The sequence below is a fragment of the Danio rerio genome, chromosome 18 (genome assembly GCF_052040795.2).
Source record: "Danio rerio strain M-AB ecotype USA chromosome 18, GRCz13ab, whole genome shotgun sequence".
Taxonomy (NCBI): Eukaryota; Metazoa; Chordata; class Actinopteri; order Cypriniformes; family Danionidae; genus Danio; species Danio rerio.
In genome coordinates, this window is record NC_141038.1 from 36,952,037 (window position 1) to 36,975,210 (window position 23,174).

At 40.6% G+C, this 23,174-nt stretch overlaps 1 protein-coding gene across 2 annotated transcripts in view; it reads left to right on the forward strand.

Moving 5' to 3' along the window:
* The first annotated feature begins 4,661 nt into the window (after positions 1-4,661).
* olfcq20 (olfactory receptor C family, q20) overlaps positions 4,662-23,174 on the forward strand; it is a 32,152-nt gene continuing 13,639 nt past the window's right edge. Inside the window, exons 1-6 of one of the 2 annotated variants that reach the window (XM_087293304.1) lie at positions 4,662-5,893; positions 6,107-6,398; positions 6,585-7,406; positions 7,527-7,754; positions 7,908-8,031; positions 9,061-11,139. In XM_087293304.1, the coding sequence (XP_087149430.1) occupies positions 5,670-5,893; positions 6,107-6,398; positions 6,585-7,406; positions 7,527-7,754; positions 7,908-8,031; positions 9,061-9,974 (2,604 nt within the window). In that variant the 5' untranslated portion in view covers positions 4,662-5,669 and the 3' untranslated portion in view covers positions 9,975-11,139. Of the gene's footprint in view, positions 5,894-6,106; positions 6,399-6,584; positions 7,407-7,526; positions 7,755-7,907; positions 8,032-9,060; positions 11,140-23,174 lie in introns of those variants that run through there. The other variant, XM_087293306.1, reaches the window with a different exon arrangement.

Here is a 23,174-nt window from a genome sequence, read left to right on the forward strand (position 1 = left end):
TGTCTTGTTTCTAGTATAAATATCAAAAAACTCCTAAATCAAGAAGAATTTTCTGGACAAGCAAAACATACTGTCTTGTTTTGAAAAAAAATATGTCAATATTAAGTGAGTTTTTCCTTAAAACAAATAATCTTACGTCAAAAGAAAAAACAAGATTATTTTGCTTGTTTTAAGGAAAAATTTGTATGTACAGGTGTACAGAAAAAATTACACACAAACTCACACAGAAACAAAGTATACCCAAACAAGTAAACACAAACCCTCTCTCTCACAGAAACCATCACAAATACACAAAGAAACAGAAACACACACCATTCAAGCAAGCACAAATGAACAAACTCTCGTTACCAGACACACACGTTTTAACAGGACATGATTTTTGTGCCATGTTAGTAGTGTTTAGAGCAGGCCTTGATTATTTTTTGTGCACTTGTTAGAGCTAAGATATGTTTTATGAACTTACAGCTTGTTCTGCAAATGTTTTTTGTGGATATTTTGTTTGTTGCCAAATTATTATTATTTTTTTTTTCTGTTTGGAACACAAACGCACAATCACAAATTTTTTCTCACACAAACAAAAAAATGTTTCACATGCTACCTTTAATCTCACACACAATCTAAAATGTTTTAACAAGAAATGATTTTTATGCCATGTTGGTATTGTTTAGAGCAGTTTTTTTTTTTTGAGCTCTTGTTAGAGCTAAGATACGTTTTATGAAGTTACAGCTTATTTTGCTAATTTTTGTGGATGTGTTTTGTCTGCCATATTGGGTACAATCTGTTTTTACTGTGTGGAACAGCTGTTAAGTACAGTAAAGAAATGTTACTGAACAATTATGCCTCCTGTTTCACAGTTTTATTGATTCGTTATTGAAACCTATTGAAGTTTGTTAATAACATAAAAAACAAATAACCATTGAAAAATAGCTTAAATGTAGCTAAGCTACTTTTGGCTACATTTCCCAGGGTGTAGCTTTTAGTGTAGCTAAGCTACATTTTATGTAGAGTAGTTAATAGCTTAGCTCACTACATTTACCAAGTAGCTTGCCCAACAGTGTCCACGGATGTGACAGCCCGAACTCTGCCAGCCTGGGATGCTATGCCTTCCGGCTTGCAGGTTCTGTGCATTTCGCCAGTGGCTCACAGGTACTGGGAGGACGGTCTCCTTTCTTCCACTTCTCGAGCCCCCCTTCCGGAGTTTGGGTGCGAGGTGAGAGTGAATCTCTCGCCTCCAGCTCTTCTGTGGGACCCCAGCGCTTCCCGGATCAGCACACCCGCTCCGCACTGCCCCACTGCTGATATGTCTGCGATTGTAGCGATGAGCCCATTAGCAAGAGCTCTGCCTGCCTGGCTAGCGCAGGCCAGCCCTTCGCGGTGGCTCAGTCAGACTCAGCTATGGGATTCAGTTCGTAAAACAACCTCCCAAGTTCATGGGTGTGTTTTTTACCAGGGTCAGCCCCCTGTCTGCCCCTGTCTTGCGAGAGCAGATTGTTGGCGAAGGATGCAATCGAGCCGGTCCCTCCAGCCAAGAAGGAGAGCGAGTTTTAAAGCCTGTACTTCATCATGCCCAAAAAGAGCAGTGGGTCACTGCCAATCCTAGATCTGCGCATTTCGAACCACTGTCTGCACAAGCTGCCCTTCAGAACGGTCACACAGAAACGCATCCTCCGATGCGTTCGTCCTTGGGATTGGTTTGCAGCGATAGACCTGAAGGATGCATACTTCCATATCTCTGTTTTTCCACGCCACCATCAGTTCTTTCAGTTTGTGTTTGAAGGTCAAGCTTGGCAGTACAAAGTTCTCCCCTCTTGTCTTCAATAAGCTTACGGAGGGTGCCCTAGCGCCCCTTCGGCTCGCGGGCATCTGCGTACTCAATTATCTAGACGACTGGCTGATTTAAGCCCACTCTTGGGAGCAATTTATTATGCACAGAGACAAGGTGCTTAGGCACCTCAATTTAAAGGTGCTTCAGGTCAATGGAAAAATAGCAAACTCGCCCTCGTGCAGAGGATCTTTTTTCTAGGGTTAGAGCTGGACTCAATCACCATGACAGCGCACCTCTCTGGAGAGCGCGCTCAGCTGATGCGGAACTGTCTGAGAGAGTACAACAGCAAAATAGTGGTCCCGCTGAAATCTTTTCAGAGGCTCCTGGGGAATATCAAATTAGTTTTATTGTCACATCATCAGCAGCACGAGTGCTATAATGAGTGAAAAGCTTAGGTGCTGGCTCCAGACAGTACAAAATACAGACAATGCACGTACGACAGTGCAAAATATAGACAGTGCAAGTACAATGACAGTGCAAAATACAGTCAGTACAAAATACAACAGCATACTACCAAAAAAAACAAAAAAAAAAACAGGTCAAAGTAAAATTGACAGCGATATGTACAATGGATATACTTTTGTTTTGGAACCTGTCTCGTTTGCCTAGTTAGAGCGGTTCGTTTGGCATATGTGAAACCACCAATCAGATCCGCGCCAAATCAATCGCTCCGAGATCACTTGAATGATCGATTGCAGTGAGAAAGCAATCCAATCCAAGCGTGGTTATATCAATGTGTTTTATAGATATGTAATAGGCATACGGCTATATAAAGAGAGAATTATGAGTAGGGCAGGAAGTTTCGCGAGTCTCCGGATGCCTGCAAACGAATGATAATCTTCTGGTAATCTCGCGTCTCCCTCCCGGTCCTCAAATAGGCTACACTCGGCACCCTTCTCACCCTTCCCCACCGCATCTTTCCTCAGACACGTCGCCCGTACCTTATCAAACACCACCAAACCAACACCTCTCCTGAACGCTGAGCAGGACTCTGCAAAATAAAACCTGACACTCTGACCAATGTGAGGAGAGTTTACTCGCATGTGACTTGTTTTAGCTCTTTTGGTCTGATTAGAAACTTTGCAGTGTGAAAACGAACCGCACCAAGAGCAAAGAGCAACAATGTAACATTTGTAATCTCTGTTTCGGAACAACTGAATCGATTCACAGGTGTGAAAGCACCCTAAGTCACTGTTAATGCACTGTGTTGCTGCACCCTCAGCCCTTGGAATGACCCTTTCTTTCTACAGGCTAGAGTACCTCTAGGACAGGCAATCAGACATGTTGTTGTTCGACAAAAGCTTCCAACACGGGGGGGGGGGGGTTGTGTGTTGCAAGCATGCAGCTGCGGGCTTGTAGATAGGAACCCAGTAGCGTTGGCATATTAATCGCCTAGAGCTGTTGGCAGTGTTTCTCGCTCTCTGCCATTTTTTACTGGTGCTGGAGCGACAACACGTGTTGGTCAGGGCGGACAGGAGGTTTCAAAGATCTGGGCGAGGTTGTGAGTCTCCATTCTCCTGGACGACAGGCTGCCGTGAGAGCATTTGCAGGTACTTTAGTAACTAGAGTGTTTATGAATAAAATATTTACCTTGTAAGATGTAAAACTAAACATAATACTTAAATGTTTTGTGTGTGTGTGTATGAAAAGGGCAAATGACATTTTAAAGAGAGCCTGAATTAACATTTCTTTGCACAAATAACAAAAATTAAAATACAAAAATTTAGGAGAGACATCAAAGTTGAGATAAGTCTTCCTTGCGTATAGTGTCAGGGTTCTGCCACTCTGGTCTTGTAAATTCTTGTTTTGGTGGCAGAGCTCTGACACTACCCATGTCTGGTCCTGTTTCTGTCTCTGTGTGCACGCGCGCCGTCGTGGGTGTACGCAGAGTGTGCGCGCTGCCGCTTGATGCAGCCGCGCGCACTCTGCGTCCCTCAGACGCGCGCACTCTTGTACTAGAGTTTGTGTTTGTTCTGTCAGCATCGCGCTGCTTTATTCTCGGCGCCTCCGTCTAATTGGTTTCAGTTTTGGTTGGCGCTGAGATGAAGCATGTGTGTTGCTTATGTGTGAGCGCACGGTATGGTGTTTATCTATCATGTGCTCGTGTCTTGCGTCTCTTGTCAAAGCACATGGCTCTGTGTTTACATTGTGGTTACAAGCTTTTGTTGTGTGCTTCAGTGTTGTGCTTGTCATGAACATGCGGTTAATGAGTTCTCTCATTGGCTGCATGTTCTTGTCCTGTTATATGTGAGCGCATGGCTTGTGTTGTCTCTCTGTGTCATGCGCTCTCCCGTCTGTTGTCTAATCCCACCCTCCTTGTTAACTCGTTATTAGTTTGTCATGTTCACCTGTGTGTCAAATTACTTTTGCTTTATAATCCCCTCATGTTTTTAGTCCTGTGCCAGTTCGTCATCGATCTTTCCCTATCCTGCTGTGTCCAGTCCTGCCTTGCCTTGTCTGCCCTGTCAAGTTTATTTGTTTTATTAGTGGTTTTCCCCCTCGGGGTTGTTTGTTTTGCCTTTTTGTTTTATTTGTATTCTTCAATAAATCCTTAGTTATCTGCATTTGGGTCCTCGCTCCTTTTTCCCCTCAACCAACCCTGACAGTATAGTATCGTCAACATCCATGTTTATTTAGAATTTAGATTTAAAATTTAGTTTTTGTGAAGTATTTTCAAATGTACTTCTTTAACCTTATTTTACCTTATAGTGTAAACTATAAAGGTAGCTTTCCAGTTAATATCAGTAATTTTTGCATTCCATAAAAAAATTCTTTTAGGGGAAATGTTGTCTTTAGATTGCAACATTTGTCTGATATTTTTTTTATCTTTATATGATAGAGAAAACTTTTTTTTAAATATTCTGGGGGTATCTTTTCAATGCATGCATGGGCGATTATTAATTAGTTGTATTAGACCAGCTGGAATAGCCCTAACTACTTGGTGAAATTCTTTAAAGTGAATTAGAAAGTTATGTATCCTCATAAAGTCCTTATAAGAGAGTATGTTGCCATTATCATAGAACACATCTGTAACAAAAGATGTTTCTCTGAAACTATTTATGTGAAAATAAAGATTTGCTCTATAGGTAATGAGATAATTATTCCATAATAGCATTTTATTTGGAGGAAGTTTATGCTGAAAACAAATTTTCCAAGCTAATAACACATGCTTGTGAAATTTGGACAATTTAAGTGACAACTTTCCAGGAAGAAAATTGCATTTTTTAGAATGGCATATGGGTCAGTAAACGATGAAGCAACATCTGACTAGAACAATTTGACCATTTCACTGGTTAAAAGGACCTACCACCTCAAACCATGTTCATTAATTAATGCTTTGAAACTGATTATTGTATGAGACATGATAAAAAAGACCTATGCATTTGTTTGAGAAATGGCTTTTTTTTCATAAAATTGCAGTAGTGTCAACCACACCTTAATAACAGGTTTCTGTTTTAAGTTCGTGTCTGACATCTAGAGGACATTCTGAGAAAAATCCCTGTCAATTAGAAGAACTGGACAAGGAATCAAATCGGAACAAATAGGCATCTATGAGTAAGAACTTTACTAAAATGATGTGCAATATTCTTAGGTGTTTGTCTTCCATAGTTTAGGGAGTGAATTAGGTATATATACACATCAGTAACAATCTGGTGGCAAACTAAAAACTAAATTAAATCCTGAAGTTCTCATTCTTAAATAGAAATGAAAACAAAGGCCTTAAAGGGTGACGTCCTGTTTCAAGGGATACCCACTCGGCACCGCCTGCTCTAACTCCACATAAGTTTTACTATAAATTACTGAGTTGACTGGATGGGTGGGTGTATCTGAAAAAAAACAAGAGATGTGGATTACTTTGTGTATTTATCTATACCTGTCCTTGAACTATATTTGTGCACATTCAATCCTCAGGACATCAGATTCATGCCGGCTCCAGAGACGTTTTCACCTGAATGGCATGTACAAGGATGGAGATGTGATACTTGGAGGCTTGTTTCAGGTTCATTTCTTTACAGTGTTTCCAGAACAGAGCTTCAGAACTGAACCAGAGCCACCATTCTGTGAAAAGTGAGTCTGGAGCCACACAATATAAAAAAAAGAGGAATTTGTTTGTTTGCTTTACTTTTAATAAATAAATAATATTAGAAGATATGAATATTCGTGATAATTTGGTTAAATAATGTGTTGAGACAGTTATATTTTTGCTGAAATTAATCAATAAATAATTAAATGAATAAAACCCCACTGTTATTTTCTGCATGTAACTTTTGTTCTTGTTAGATTTGATATGGAAAGCTTCCAACAAGCACAGACCATGGCTTTTGCAATAGAGGAGATCAACAAGAATCCAAACTTGCTGCCAAATATCACTCTTGGTTTCCATCTTTATGACAACTGTGTGAGATTAGGAATGGCATTCCGGGCTGCCATATCTCTGGCTAGTGGGACAGAGGAGTCCTTCCAAAACTTAAACTGCACTGGGCCTCCACCAGTGATTGGGATTGTTGGGGATCCAAGTTCAACTCCTTCTATAGCGATTTCCAGTCTTCTGGGGCTGTTTCGAGTGCCTATTGTAAGATGGGATGACAAAACTAAAATTACACTGTATGCAAATTTTTGAACTCTTTTGGTATTTTTACATTCCAATATTTATCATGTATGAATTTCTTCCTAATTTTACTTATCTCTGCACACAAAATGACAAAATCACTGATCATATTATGTGTTTCTTGCTCTCCATTCTCTATCTTCATATAAGGTTAGCTACTACGCCACTTGCTCCTGTTTGAGTGACAGAAAAAAGTACCCGTCCTTCTTCAGAACAATTCCTAGTGATGCCTTCCAAGTCCGGGCTATGGTTCAGATATTGAGACATTTTGGATGGACCTGGGTCGGTCTTATTTACAGTGATGATGACTATGGTGTCTATGCTGCCCAATCTTTCCATCTGGAAATGCAGATGTTTGGACATTGTGTTGCTTTCTCTGAAATTCTACCACATAATAATAACCAAAGAGATATTCAGCGCATAATGGGGGTGATTCAGGCATCCACAGCTAGAGTGGTGGTTGTTTTTTCAACTTCATCCTTTCTGTTGCCTTTGATAGATGAGGTGGCATCTCAGAACATGACAGGCAGGCAGTGGATTGCAAGTGAAGCTTGGGCTACTTCACCTGTATACCATTCTCCTCGTTTACTGCCCTTTCTGGGGGGCACATTGGGTATTGCTGTTAGACATGGAGAGATTCCAGGGCTTCATGATTTTCTGTTACATCTCGGCCCCGGCAATGAGTCAAGAAATAATATGTTGAGAATCTTCTGGGAGAACATGTTTGGATGCAGTTTTGAACCTGGAGTTAAAGACACAAACAGTGAGATAAAATTGTGCACAGGCCAGGAGGATCTAAGCACCACAAACACACCATACACTGATGTTTCAGGACTGAGGGCAGCTTATAATGTCTATAAGGCAGTTTATGCCCTGGCACATGGACTGCATGACCTGATGCAGTGTGAAAAGGGGAGAGGACCATTCAGGGGGGAAAGCTGTGCTGACATAACAAATCTAAAACCCTGGCAGGTAAGAGATACAGTTATTTTGCATATTACCTGTAGACTACCTAAACATGAAAAACCTAAATGTCTAATTAAAAAAAAATCTGATAATTGTATAACACCTGTGTTTTCTACAAATGTATAGCTAGTTCACTACTTACAGAAAGTGAACTTCACCACAGGCTTTGGGGATCATGTGTCATTTGATGAGAATGGAGATGCTCTGGCTATTTACGATGTGCTGAACTGGCAGCCAAGCTCTGATGGATCAATCCAAATCTTCACTGTTGGTGTTGTAAAGGAAAGGACAGAAACAGGAATGGTGCTCACAATAGATGAGGATGCAATATACTGGAACTTTGAGACAAAAAAAGTAATTAAAATGCACGTTATTGTCACTTATTGTGATTTATAATTTAATTATAGTCAGTGATTTGATAAGACCAAAATTTGACAAAACTTGTCTTGTAATATGTAAAGGTATACAAAATAAACATGACAGATAACATGTGATGTTTTTCCTCAGTCCCCACAGTCTGTGTGCAGTGAGAGCTGCTCTCCAGGCACCAGACGGGCCACACGCAAGGGGCTTCCAGTCTGCTGTTTTGACTGTCTGCCATGCAGAGATGGAGAGATTTCCAATACAACAGGTTTTTATTCTATTGATTTGATGATATATAAATTTTGTAAAGTAAGAGAAAGTAGAAAAATCATTTAAAAATAAACAATAACACTACAGAATAAAGTACTACTACTACCACTAATATATATATATATATATATATATATATATATATATATATATATAAATATATATATATAGTTGAAGTTAGAATTATTAGCCTCCCATTGAATATCAATACAAACAATAAAAATAATAGGCAAGGCAAGTTTATTTATATAGCACATTTCATACACAGTGGCAATTCAAAGTGCTTCACATAAACAAGAAAAAAAAGAGACAAGTGTAAGAAAATGAAAACAACTAATAAAAATGATAAAAAAAGAATAAAAAATAGATAAAACAGATAAAAATGTGTTAAAATATGTTATAAGATAATGAAAAAGAAAAGAAAAACATAATAGTGCGATCTGTCGGATGCAGCACAGTGCTCATTCAGTAAAGGCACAGCTAAACAGATGTGTTTTCAGTCTTGATTTGAACATGCCTAATGTTGGAGCATATTGTTATAATATAATAACAATAAATACAATAACTTGCCTAATTACCCTAACCTTCCTAGTAAACCTAATTAACCTAGTTAAGCGCTGAAGGGTGCTTTCACACTAGCACTTTTGGTCCGCACCCGGATTCCTTTGACGTCATAGTATGGTACATTTAGCTAGTGTGAACGTGTCTTCTGAACTCGTGTGAACACCACTGAACCGTACCTAAGTCCACCTGAAAGAGTACAGTACGGTTCATGCAAACTCTTGTACGGTTCACTTCTGATGTGATTGCAATCTTACCAAATAACGGAAGTGAACTACCAACTGTACAACAAACTATCGTTTTCATAACGTTCATTCGTGTGTGCGTCTGTGTGTCACGTATCGTACCTTGGTGACAAGCAGAATTGAAACAGGGCAAACACAAAGATTTCTGCTTGTCTCTTCACACACACACACACACACACACACACACATATATATTAATTCATCACCTGTCTTACTCACAGATGCTATTGAGTGTATGCTGTGTCCAGATGAGTTCTGGTCCAGTCCAGATAAGGATCAATGTGTCCCAAAGGAAGTAGAGTTTCTGTCCTATGAGGATCCCCTGGGCATCTCTCTGACCACTGCTTCCCTGCTTGGCTCCTGCTTCTGTGTTCTTGTGATGATCATCTTTGGTCTTCATCGTAACACACCCATAGTACGAGCCAACAATTCTGAGCTCAGCTTCATGCTGCTTTTGTCCCTAAAAATGTGTTTCCTGTGTGTTCTGCTGTTTATTGGTCGGCCCCAGTTATGGACATGTCAATTAAGACATGCTGTGTTTGGCATAAGCTTTGTCCTGTGCATCTCCAGCATTCTGGTCAAAACTATGGTGGTAATAGCTGTGTTCAAGTCCTCTCGACCTGAGGGCAAAGGAGCAATGAAATGGTTTGGAGCAGCTCAACAAAGATGTACAGTTCTGGTCCTCACAGTCCTCCAGGTTGTCATATGTTCAGTTTGGCTATCAACTGCCTCTCCAACACCTTATAAAAACAACCAGTACATTCGTTCTAAAATAGTATATGAATGTGCCATTGGCTCAGTTGCTGGTTTCTCTCTATTGTTGGGATACATTGGACTGTTGGCAGCAGTAAGTTTTCTTTTAGCCTTCTTGGCAAGAAACCTTCCAGATAACTTTAATGAAGCAAAGTTCATCACTTTTAGCATGTTGATCTTCTGTGCTGTTTGGATTGCATTTGTTCCAGCATATGTGAGCTCTCCGGGAAAATATGCAGTGGCCGTTGAGATATTTGCTATTTTAGCTTCTAGTTTTGGATTATTGGTGGCCATATTTGCCCCAAAGTGCTACATTATCCTTTTGCATCCAGAGAGAAACACAAAAAATGCTATAATGGGAAGAGAAACACAAAAGAGATAGAGATCAATTTTTCTGCATATCTTGTGTATAGTGAATCAATGCCTTGCTTTTAGAAATATGTATGATTGTTCCTAATGCATATAATTATAAAGTCTATTCTTAAAATTTACATACAGATGACTTAAATAATGCCTGTTTTGTATGCTTTATTAAACAATGTACTGAAGTTATTAATTTAATTTGTAACAGTAAACAAGGATTCAAACAAAATATGCTATTTAGTACAGGTTTGTAATTGACCAAATACTTTTAACATTGGGCAAAGCATTAAGCCAATTACTCTGAAAACAGTACTATCAAGATAAAAGCACTACTGTATAAGTATTCTAAAGTGTGTACATATATTTTTTAATCAGTTCTATTAAGGTGGGTTCACCCAAAGTGTGACCCTGGAATTTTTCTCCAAAATGTAAATTTATCATTCAAACATACATATATAAAAGCACACCTCTTTAAACAACAAACATGCATTATACTTTTATACACTGCTACAATAAATTAAAAAGACATGCTTTACATATGTAAGATGTGAGATATTACAAATATTTTTATGTCTTTGACATTTCAAACATGAGCCAAAAAAAGACAATCAGCTCCACAACCCAGCAGGTGGGAATGCGGGAAAAAACAGCTCCCCTTCATTCCTCCATTTACATTTGAAACATTTCTCAACTCGCACAGAATGGTCATTTCAAAGTCTGAATGTTCTAAATCAACCCAAGTGACTGTATCTATCATGTTTGATATCATTTGAAATGTCTCAGTGCGACTGGTACAATGTTCTCATTCCCTCAGAAATAAACATAATCAAAACAATAAATATATGACTTTAGGTATCTTTTGAACCACTGTGAAGGGTGTGGCTTTCCTATAGGCAGAAACTCTTTCACTAAATGCAAATGCCTTTTGTTATTCACATACCCCTTTCCTTGAGGGGATTCTCGGATTTACTACTAAAGGGAAGGTTTCTAAAATGTTCTGTGCGATTCTGCTACTCAGATCAGCCCATATGTATGTGTATGTATGTTTTGAAGTCAGGTATGCATCTTTTAATCTTGGATTTATCTTTGAGAATTTGATGTTTTGTATTGATCCTTTATGAATTGACTGAATGAATTGGCATAATACACATTTACATGACTATTAAATAGTTATGTTTGAACATATTTTGCTTACTCTGTAATTATTCATTCCAGTAGATTACGCTGTATCCTTGTTTCCGCACTTTCTATGTCAGGTCAATAGATGGACTAAAATCCAATTGAGATGGAGCATTGGGCACACTAATTGTATTTTAGGGATCCGACTGACTCTTGATATTGATTCAAGTGTACTTAGGTGAAAGGGCGTTAACTTCCGTGTAGGACAGCAAGGAGTTGCACGACTAACCTAAATTGGTGTAGGAGTCCATCTATTAGCCCAATGACGAAACTACCAGCATGGTCGAAGGTTTAATGCATGTAAGCCTTTTCTAGTGCTTCTAAAAAGAATTTTATTATTTATTAGAATTTATTTATATAAATTTTTTAGCTCCGAATTCAATCTGACTCCAATTTAAATTATCCTAAAATTTAGATTGTATTTCTAATTGTAAGAACGGATCACATTCATTATCTATGATCTAATTTAGAGTTTTGATATTTTCTGAGGTCCGATATTCTAATTGTACGTTCATTAGGGACCAACATCGCTCAGAGTTCCACGCCCCGGGTTTGCGCATCTTCTCACGGACAATATGTCGATACTCTGAAAATAGTCAGAGGATGCAGGATAAACTATTTTTGGATAAGCTGGTCGCATTAACGCTTACCTAGTCTTAAAAAAACAGATCCTTAGCCAAGCCCATACAACTTGCTACTTCCAGTGGTTAAATGATTAAAAGGTCTACATGTTATAGGCTCTCTATGGCTACGTATAATCAAATGTGCCTATTAATCAATTCAATTATGCCATACATAAAGGTAATGAAGACTCCTTTAATCTACTGGATACAATGAATTCGCAAAACTCCAGAATTAATCAAAACTTAACATTTTATTTGTCAGGTAAAATTGTATTCTGCCAATTACATAATAAATCATCAGGAAGCCAATTCAGAGATGAGACTAACAATATAACATCCATTAATCAAAGATAAATCAAAGAATTATAGAAGCATACCTGACCAGAGAAGTACATTGCAGCATAAGTCTCAGAGATGCTGCAATGTGGTGTCTTTTTAGCACATCTTACCTTATATACTCAAGTCAAAACAAACAGCCATAAATTCAAGACAATAGAAGTGTCACAGAAACCCTGGCCTGGTGAATTTGAGGACTTAACCATCTCTGAGGAGGGAGAGCATCTTATCAAGATCTTATAGAAGTCAAAAACCAAATCAACATATACCAGTAAAATATTACTGTAAAATTAAGACTACTTTACCAATCACACAGAGACATTTAAAATGATACCAAACATGAATATAGTGCTGCAAGATACACCATGTTAAAACCTTGAACATGTTATGTGAAATGTGCTCTAATCAGAAGGTAACATAAGGGTCAAGAAGGGGGGTTTAGGTGGAAGGAGAAGGGTGACTTCTTCGCATTATCCCCTGCTGTAGGGTAGCTCTGTTTCTCCAGCCTGTGTTTGCATTGTCAACAGTGATTTGAATAGAACAGTGGAACAGTTGGTTTCTTCATCACTTCTCAGATTAGAAATTGCATTGGAGCATTGCATCTTGTCTCATGAAATTCCTAACAGTTCTCAGGGTCAGCTATTTTGAATCCTTACATTGGGTACCCGACCTTTGTTTGAAAGTAATGTTATTCTAAATTAAGTTCATATATTCATGTGAGCGGCCATCTAAAAGTAGTAGTCATCTACCTGTTTAATATTCAAGACTGACAAGAGTGTGACCACAAGGGACGCCATCGGCCGGGGTGATCTCTCTGAGCGACATAAGCACCCGAATGAACAAATGTAATAGTTGCGAGTGAAGACAAAAGGTTTGAACATTTATCTAAATTATATATTGGTTTTATCTTCTTAATGTTTTATGATTGGAGTCAGATAAAACGAAAGATAAATATATTAATATTCTAAACCACCTCATATTGTAATTGAAGTCAGATATTAGTTAAATTTAAAGTAAATCAACATTATGCACTGGAAAGACCAAACAGGCATTGAACCTTCATCCACCAGTGGACACCCCCATTGGACCAACTTGATGGACCTTACACATATAAGCAATAAGTAGCCATGCAAAATATTTCTATATCATAGACTCCTTTGACAGTTATAGCCCAGCAAACAAATGTGATTACTGTGTTTTATACATCAGTTCAATTGCACAGGTGTGTAGGAATAAATACCACTAGTATTCAATAAATGCCCTTTTAGGCAGTTTTGGGACACTGGAAATTAGCAAAACATAATGTTAATCTTATCTAAGAAAAGCAGTAAGCATCATAAGCAATTGTCTTGACAGGAAACTGGTGATCCACTAACAGTTGGAGGTGGGTACAGAGAGCTGAGTCAGTTTGTCGAAGAGGAGGACAGGTAGTGGTTGGCAAAGATAAAAATATTTTAGCACAATATAATACTAATTTTTTATCATATGGATTAGACCAGGGGTGCTCAATCCTTGAGATCTACCTTCCAGCAGAGCACACCTGCAAACTTGATGAAACACACCTGTCTTAAATTACCAAGTGCTCCTTCAGATCCTATTTAGTTGGTCTAGTTGCGTTTGACCAGTGTTGGAGCTAAACTGTGCAAGTAGATTTCCAGGAACTGCATTGATTTTTATTTGTATATATTCATAATTACTAAAAAAAAAAGTATAACAGACAGTGAGGGCTTTCTCTTTGTTTTCTGTCAACATGACTGGCAAACACGTCAGAATAAAGAGCTGAGTTTCTGTGAATATTTGCTTCACAGACATGGGAGACATACCTGCATAAATCCTGAAATGTACACTTTTATTTGAACCAACCCTTTTTTGAAAACAAACATTTTCTGGGTCCATCATCTGCATGGAACCAATGCAATGCAGTATTTGCAGATATGAGAGTATAAAGATACTTCGATACTGTGTTTACACTAGTGCATGTTCTGTTTAAAAGGGCATTTTCGAATGAAAACGCTTCTTATCCAGACCTTTTTCAGAAAACTAGCTTTGACAAAATGTATGTGTTTTAAACAAAACTGTACTTGTGTAAATGGCACTTAAAACACCTGTGATGTGCTGCTTTTTCTGTTTTCTCCCTTTATGGTTTACAGTCTTTTTGTCTTGATATCTACCTTGAATCTTCTTTTTCTCTTAGCTGTTGTCATTTCATTATAGTATATTCAGACAGACAGACACACCTACAGAAGATGATGTAATCGCATCCCGCGTCTACTATGGATCAGTTACTTTTCAAGTGTGTGAGCATCATGTATCACACACCAAGAATAATTCTGATTGCGGGATGTTTTTTTTTTTTTTTTTTTTTAGAAAATTCCCAATCACATTTTGTCTTGTTTTCATTAGTCAACAAAACTTGCAGAGTTGCGAGTTGGACATTGGTGTGTCCCAGACTTGCAACACTCAGGACTTCAAACCCAGAGAGAGAAAACTGTACTTACCTTTCTCTGTGTATTTCTCACAGAAATAATCCCTGGCCTTTCGATGGGGTAAGGAAAATTTGTTTACTTATCTGCACTTGATGACATCTTCCCACAGCATGCTCAACATGGCCGCTTAAGCCAGGGTTCCAGGGCACACACTTTCAGTGAAAAGCTGCTTTCGGCACTTACCGGTGACTGAGCAGTCTTCTGACCACCGATAGAATGTGCTTTGCTCCTCTGTTCACAACTGAGAAGTCCTGGGCATAGTCCCCATCAGTGTTGTTGATTAGGATAGCCTGGGATACAGGGTTGTCAAGAAGGCGAACCTTATCCAAATAGTTTAAGCCAGAGGTGGTGTTCAATGACCACAATGTGGGCATCACCCTCCACAGGGCATGAGCAGCTGATTCAAAGAGTATCATCAGCCACTGTGTGAATGTCTTGTATGACACCTGGAGGGGAGGTCATCCTCGTGCAGCCTGGCCCAGCACCATAGGTGTGTGGCCATGACATGCAGGGCAGAGGCAGACAGGCTCGCAGCAGTGTAGGGTCTGGTCGTGAGGTGTAGAAAATGCTACATGCTTTAAAGGGCACCTATGGTAAAAAATCTACTTTTCAAGCTGTTTGGACAGATCTGTGTGTTGGTAGTGTATAGACCGTCATACTGGGGTGATATGAACACACCCAGTCCTTTTTTCTCAATTTAACTACAAAAAAAGGGTCGGCCAATTGGAGCTGTTTTCAAATCGATCGCACCATTACGTAGGTGTGCGATTCCCCCCGCCCACCGAATTGATTGACAGCTGCGCGCATTAACATGTTCCGGTAGTCGCGTGTATATGTCAACAAGACCAGGCAGACATGCGCAAAGCAACCGGGAATAAAAGGTCTATTCTGTTTGCTAGGATCAGCAATCATCATCAAATGTGATTAGGAGTAAGTTTCACATGTTTAAAGTGTTTTAAAACAGAGTATGTGTGTAATTAATTACAGCGTTTTACTTTAGCTTTACTTCATCAGCACAGCTGCGTGTCAGAACAATTATAAAAGAAGACGCTTCAATCCCGGTTTGTGGAAGTTAAATCAGGTTTATTTTGTACATTAGCATAACAGATATCCACACAGTACTTGAGGTTAGCCTTAACTAAGCTAAGCGCGCTCTGTCTGTCTGCCTGACTGCGTGCGTGCGTCATATGTGGTGTGTGTGTGTGCATGCGTGCGTGCGTGCGTGCGTGCGTTAACTTTGTAACGATATTGTGTGTGACTCATCAATGCAACTTCACAATACCGATTAGTAAAGGTTAGTTCTTACTGTAGTATCTCACAAACGCTACATAAGACCTTCTTCCTTTAAGTCTGTCTGTTGTCTGACGCAGCTGAGGGAGGAGGCATGTAGAAATAGTAGGCGGGAAAGACTCGTCTTAAAGGCGCAGTACGACAAAACGACCCCCTGCTGGAAATCAGTATAAAACAGCATCTTTTAAAAGGTATAATGAAAAATCTGATGGGTATTTTGATCTGAAACTTTATATACACAATCTAGAGACGCAAAAGACTTATATTAAATCTGAAAAAAGGGGTAACCTAGGTGCCCTTTAAACAAAAGGGTTTTTAGCATACCATACAGGTGGTGGCAGTATGCAGGCTATGTTGAGGACGGTGAGGGCAGGGCTTGAAAAAACTTATGTTTGAGATCTTCATACACTACTGTGTAATGCTGCCTTCACACCAGACACGGAACGCGCGTCAAGCACAAGTGATTTACATGTTAAGTCAATGCAAACACGCGAATAGACATCCTGCGGCGCGATACGCATGAACGGTGCGGTGCGCACGGTGTGGTGCGAATTGAACGTTTTGCGCGTTTGACGCGAATCACTTGAGTTCAAAAATCTGAACTTCAGCGGACATTCACGCCGCGTTAACCAATCAGGAGCTTGCTCTTGTGGGGGCGTTAATTGTGACGTATCACCTGTTGTCGGTGTCCCAGAGGAAATCCCCCACTAGACACCGACAAGAAGTTCATCAAACTGGGCTGGGCTCAGTCAGAAGCACCGCTGAAAACCTCCATCAGCCAGGTTCAGTTTCTGGAGGAGTTTATGAGCTTAAAGAGCTGGATGCACCTCTGAAAGGATGTAGTGGACTCAGACACGGCCCGAAAACATATCAACGCTGTTTATCATCCTTCATAAAGCACATAAACACTGTTATTTTCTTCATAAAATCTATGTTAGCCCTTTAGCTATGAAGCTAGAGTCACGGGGCAGACAGAAGCCCTGCCCATCACGTGAATCTGCGTCTGTTCTGAAGTGAATTTGACGTGCGAATGAAGCATGTTTGACGCGCGAATGAAGCGAGTAACCTTAAATGTTCACGCGGCTATTTAAGCGCGAATAGCGCGATTTATCCGCGCATTTCACGTCTGGTGTGAACACAGCATAAGAAGGGGACGGGAGGTGTTCTCCACATCGAGATGCTGTATTAGACAGCATAACTATCATGTTTGAAGTAGGGTCCTGATCCACAGCCACAGAGGGCGGAAGACTCACGGCTCACCCTCCATTGCCGTGATTGAGATCTGGTCACAGGTGTCTTCAAGTAAGTGTGCAACCATCCTATAGGACGAGTTGACACCCATGCACGAAGCTTAGATGGAGTGAGCTATGGAGGAATTGGGGGGGGGGGGGGGGGGGGTCTATGAGCTTTTTCAGCTGGTGGATTAGCCCACATTATAATTGTTGTGTTTAGCATATTATAAGATTTATTGAAGTGCGTGCACGTGCATGTGGTGCGTGCGCGTGGAAAAATAAAGCGGAAGTTTTAGTGTTTTCATCTGGACTAATGTGTAGACTGAGTTATTGAGTGTCCATAAAGTTCATACACAATAATAATCCTTAGATATGCTTGCCTGACTGCGGGAAGCACAAAGGTGGCCCATACTAAGTGCTAGCCATGATTTTAGCTGTACAACAGTCTTACAGTGAAGGCATGAACTGTCCATGAGCACTACTACCATATGCTGGCCACCACATCCAGAAATGCATGATCGGTATAATGTCTTTGGCTGACTGTGTACCTCTCTTAGTTAAACTGCCCTTTTTGACTGCTCTTTATATGCAGCCAGTGAACTAAGCCTATTATGGGCATTATTAGCTATTGGTAATGTTTATAATTTTTTTTTTTAAATTAAATTGTATGAAATAACAGGATTCTTACTGCAAAAACTTGGAGTTCTTAGAAACAGTTTCACACGTAAATTAAAACATTTTATTATAAATCATTTTATTTTAATGGCTACCTGACACACATATTTTGATTTCATTGTTGCAAACCCGTAATAGGATTAAATTTAGTTTTTGTTTTATGTAATGACGAACACTGTTAATTACACCATGATGAAAAATAAATCTGAGAAAAGATGTAGTTGGTGTATCTGGTTTATCAAATTAAAAATAATGTGTACTATTGTATAGAAATGAAAGTGAACTCTTTTCAGCCAGTTAGCATGTATAAACGGCCTATACAATACATTTTACGTATATTATTATATAAATGTAAAGTTGTGACAGACTTGATAGTAAATAGCACCACAAAGATAATTCTAAAGTGTAGTTTCCAGTATTTTATTTCTCAACAGTACAACATAACAATGTTACAATTATTGCTGCTGCATGAAAAACTGTTGCAGAGCAGATTTTGCATCTGAACTGTCATCCCCAATATAAGATAGTCTTTCAACATCTTTACCAGAACCATCATAGGACCACTCTGGCTCAAACCTGTCCATTTGTAATTCACACAAGTTATGCAGTGTACAGCATGGCTCAGCCATATCAACCACCGCATTTACATTGCAGTGATTTCTTTTACTGAAACATTTCCACCTGCCTTTCAGCCTCCCAAATGCATGCTCAACCACACAGCTGGCTCGAGTTTTTGAGCCTCTTGGAGCCTGTCAGTGTCCGGATATGGTTTTAACAACCATTTCTGCAGTGGATTTGCTTAGTCACCAAGAATGAAATACCTTACATCAGTTCCGCAAGCGTTCTTCACTCTGCCAGGAAAAGCTGTGGTGGACGTGGCCCAGGTCCAAAGGCTTGATTTTTTTTTGTCAGGACGCTGGCATCATGTTCTCTACCAGGCTGTTCAACATTAAGGTCCCAGAAAAGGCCTTTACTATCCACAACTGCTTGTAAAATAATGGAATGCCAGCCTTTTCTATTGTGAAAATCGGACTGGTATTGTGGAGGTTTCAGTATGGGAATGTGTGAACCGTCAATAGCACCAACACATTTACATTTACATTACATTTAGTCATTTAGCAGACGCTTTTATCCAAAGCGACTTACAAATGAGGACAAGGAAGCAATTTACACAACTAAGAGCAACAATGAATAAGTACTAAAGGCAAGTTTCAGGTCTGTAAAGTCTAAGAAGGGAAGTGTTAGTAGTTTTTTTTTTTTTTTTTTTTTTTTTTGTACAATTAGTGTGATATTCAAAGAGGCAATTGCAGATTAGGAAGTGAAGTGGAGACTAAATAGTTGAGTTTTTAGTCGTTTCTTGAAAATAGCGAGTGACTCTGCTGTTCTGATGCAGTTAGGGAGTTCATTCCACCAACTGGGCAGATTGAGCGTGAGCGTTCGCGAAAGTGATTTTTTCCCTCTTTGGGATGGAACCACGAGGCGACGTTCATTCACAGAACGCAAGTTTCTGGAGGGCACATAGATCTGCAGAAGTGAGTGCAGATAAGAAGGTGCTAGGCCAGAAGTCACTTTGTAGGCAAACATCAGAGTTTTGAATTTGATGCGAGCAGCAACTGGCAGCCAGTGCAAACGGACTAGCAGCGGAGTGACATGTGCTCGTTTAGGTTCATTGAAGACAACTCGTGCTGCTGCATTCTGGAGCAGTTGAAGAGGCTTGATAGAGTTAGCTGGAAGCCCGGCTAGTAGAGAGTTGCAGTAATCCAGTTTGGAGAGAACAAGAGCTTGAACAAGGAGTTGAGCTGCATGTTCAGATAAGAAGGGTCGGATCTTTCTGATGTTATAGAGTGCAAATCTGCACGATCGAGCAGTTCTAGAAATGTGGTCAGAGAAGTTTAGTTGGTCATCAATTGTTACTCCAAGGCTTTTCACCATTTTGGATGCAGTAATGGTTGCCCCATCCATCTGGATTGAAAAGTTATGGTGTAGAGTCGGGTTGGCAGAAACTACAAGCATTTCCGTTTTTGCGAGGTTCAGCTGAAGATGATGATCTTTCATCCAGTGTGAAATATCCAACAGGCAGGCTGAGATACGAGCTGGAACCGAGGGATCATCAGGATGAAAAGAGAGGTATAGCTGGGTGTCATCAGCATAGCAGTGGTAGGAGAATCCATGTCTCTGGATGACTGGTCCTAGAGATGATGTGTAGATGGAGAAGAGAAGTGGCCCAAGAACAGAGCCTTGAGGTACCCCAGTGTTTAGATGCTGTAGGTTGGACACCTCTCCCCTCCAAGACACCCTGAATGACCTGTCAGAGAGGTAAGATCTGAACCATTGTATAACAGTGCCCGCAACGCCCAGTGACTCAAGCGTAGATAGCAGGATCTGGTGGTTGACAGTGTCAAAAGCAGCTGACAAGTCCAGCAAAATGAGGACTGATGATTTAGAGTCTGCTTTAGCCAGTCTGAGATCCTCCACGACCGAGAGCAGGGCAGTCTCAGTTGAGTGGCCTTTCTTAAAGCCGGATTGCTTGTTGTCCATGAGATTGTTTTGAGTAAGAAAGTCCAGGACTTGATTGAACACTACTTTCTCCAGAATCTTGGCCATGAATGGAAGCAGGGATACTGGTCTGTAGTTTTCAAGTAGCGTATGGTCCAGGTTGGGTTTCTTTAGCAGTGGGGTTACCCTAGCCTGCTTAAATGTAGTGGGGAATAAACCAGAGTCAAGAGATGTGTTAATTATGTGAGTCAGTGTTGGTATGACTGCAGGAGAGATGGCTTGCAAGAGATGAGAGGGAATGGGATCGAGTGGACAGGTGGTTGCATGGCTAGATAGCACAAGTTTGGACACCTCAGACTCAGAGAGCTGAGAAAAAGAGGTGAGTGTGTGTGGTGTTGGTGTTGTATCTTGCGTGTTTGTTGTAGGTGCAGCAAATTGAGCACTGATTTTTGCAGTTTTGGTGCAGAAGAATGTAGCAAAGTCATCAGTAGTAAGTGTGGAGGATGCGGGTGGAGGAGGAGGATAGAGGAGGGAGGAAAATGTTTTAAAAAGTAGGCGAGGATTAGTGGCATTGTTGATTTTCAGACGGTAATACGTCTGCTTTGCAGAAGTAACCTCAGCTGAGAAAGAGGACAGAAGAGTTTGGTATGTTAAGAGATGTGCAGGATTTTTAGTTTTCCGCCAAATTCTCTCCGCAGCCCGAAGTTTTGAGCGATGCTCACGGAGAGCATCCGAGAGCCAGGGTGCAGGAGGACTGGCACGGGCTGGCCTGGATGCAAGAGGACATAATCGGTCTAGACATGATGCTAGTGTGGAGCAGAGTGTATTAGTGGCACTGTTCGAATCAAGTGCAGTGAGTTTGCGAGATGGAGGAAGAGAGTCTGAAACAATGGTGGATAGTCAACACATAGTGTAATTCCAAATTTTTCCTCAAAATAATCAGCGATCTCTGCCATTTTAGCTTGGTCAGGTGTGTTTATGAGCTTAGGTCTAAGCACAGCAATCACAGCCTTACAAAAGTCATGCACACAGCGAAACACTGAGGTCCGACTGACAGCGAACAGGTTAGCTACTGCTCTATGTTGTTGATGCTAGTTTATAGAATGCAATGGCTACCCGTTTCGCCAGTGGAATGTACAATTTGAATGACATGTCTAGTCGCTGTAATTAAGGCTTAAGTATTGTACATATGTATCTGAACGTTTCTCTAGAGACTCTGAAGTCCTCCAGCCACTGGTCATTTGTGTACTTTTGAGCAGTGTTCTCCCACCAGTCACTCGTTCTACTGTTGGCCCACCCATCAGATGTACGCAGTATATTTGTGTAGTAGTGATGTAGCATCTAAAAATAGAGCAAAACAACAGGAACAATTAGTTACTATGGATAGACATATACCATACAATATCAGCTAATTTGTATATACTCCATCACAAACAAGTTATTTATACAATCTGAAATCTCCTTCCACTCTATATGCTATATTTATTTAATAGATTAATAGCTTTTTATGACATACCAACGGTCCTAACTAATACTAACGGTAAAAAAAATGACAATCATGACAAAAAATGCGCCAGGTTACGAATGTAACCATGGTTCCCTAAGGGAACGAGACGCTGCGTCTTTTTAGGGATACCATCCCTCTCTTATAACCTTCTGAAGCACAGGTGTAATCAATCCAATGTAATTAGCGGGACACAACGTGCGTGTGGCGTCAGACCGAAGGTATAAAAGCCCCACACTCACAGTGAACTTCAGCTTATACCTCTCGAACGGAGCGCACCAGGTATGAAAAAGTATGGCAACGCGACGCAGCGTCTTGTTCCCTTAGGGAACCATGGTTACATTCGTAACCTGACGCGTTCCCTTTCGAGAACTCTACGCTGCCTCTCTTTAGGAGACACAATGGGAACGCTATCCCAAACACACCATAGTTTTACATGCCGGGGATGAGTTCTCCTATATTGCTAGGACACTGGAACCCGGAGTAGGGTCCAGGTCCAACTGATAAAACCTTACAAAGGTATGTGGGGTAGACCACCCAGCTGCATTGCAGATGCCAGTCAGGGACTGGCCAGAACGAAAGGCTTTCAAAGCCGCCATACTCCTGGTTGAGTGAGCCCTGATCGCCTCAGGTAGAGGCCAATGCAGGGCTTCATATGCTAGTGAAATAGCCTCCGTTATCCACCGGCTCAGAGACTGCTTAGATGCTGGCGCTTCAATTTTGGGTGAGCCATACAAAACAAACAACTGTTGTGTTGTACGCCAAGCAGACGTACGATGTACGTATGCATCTAGTGCCCGCACTGGGCAAAGCAGATTCAAGCGCTCCTGATCTGGCGTCATAAATGGTGGAGGATTAAAGGCCTGCAGCACAGTAGGTCGCACCACCTCAGTGGGGACTTTAGGAACGTACCCTGCTCTGGGGTACAGAAATGCTCTCACCATACCAGGTGAGAATTCCAGACAAGAGGGAGCTACAGACAATGCTTGTAAATCTCCTACTATTTTGATGGATGTAATGGCCAACAAAAAAAAACGTTTTAAAGGTCAGAAACTTTTCTGACACATCCTCAATTGGTTCAAAGGGGGCTGTCAACAGGCCCTCAAGCACTATCGATAAATCCCAAGAAGGAAACCTATTGGCGCAGGCAGGCCTCAACCTCCTCGTTCCACGGAGGAATCTGACCACCAGAGGGTTTTTGTCCGAGTCAAACCGAATTCAAAACGCTCCTGGAGAAATTGCAGCACTGACCCTGCAGGGCAGTGGACTGGATCCAGGTGGTGGTCTGTACACCACGAAGTAAAAAGTTTCCACTTGGTGGCATACAATCTCCTCGTGGAGGGAGCTCTGGAGCTTAGTATGGTTTGAACAACCTCAGTTGACAAACCAAGATCTACA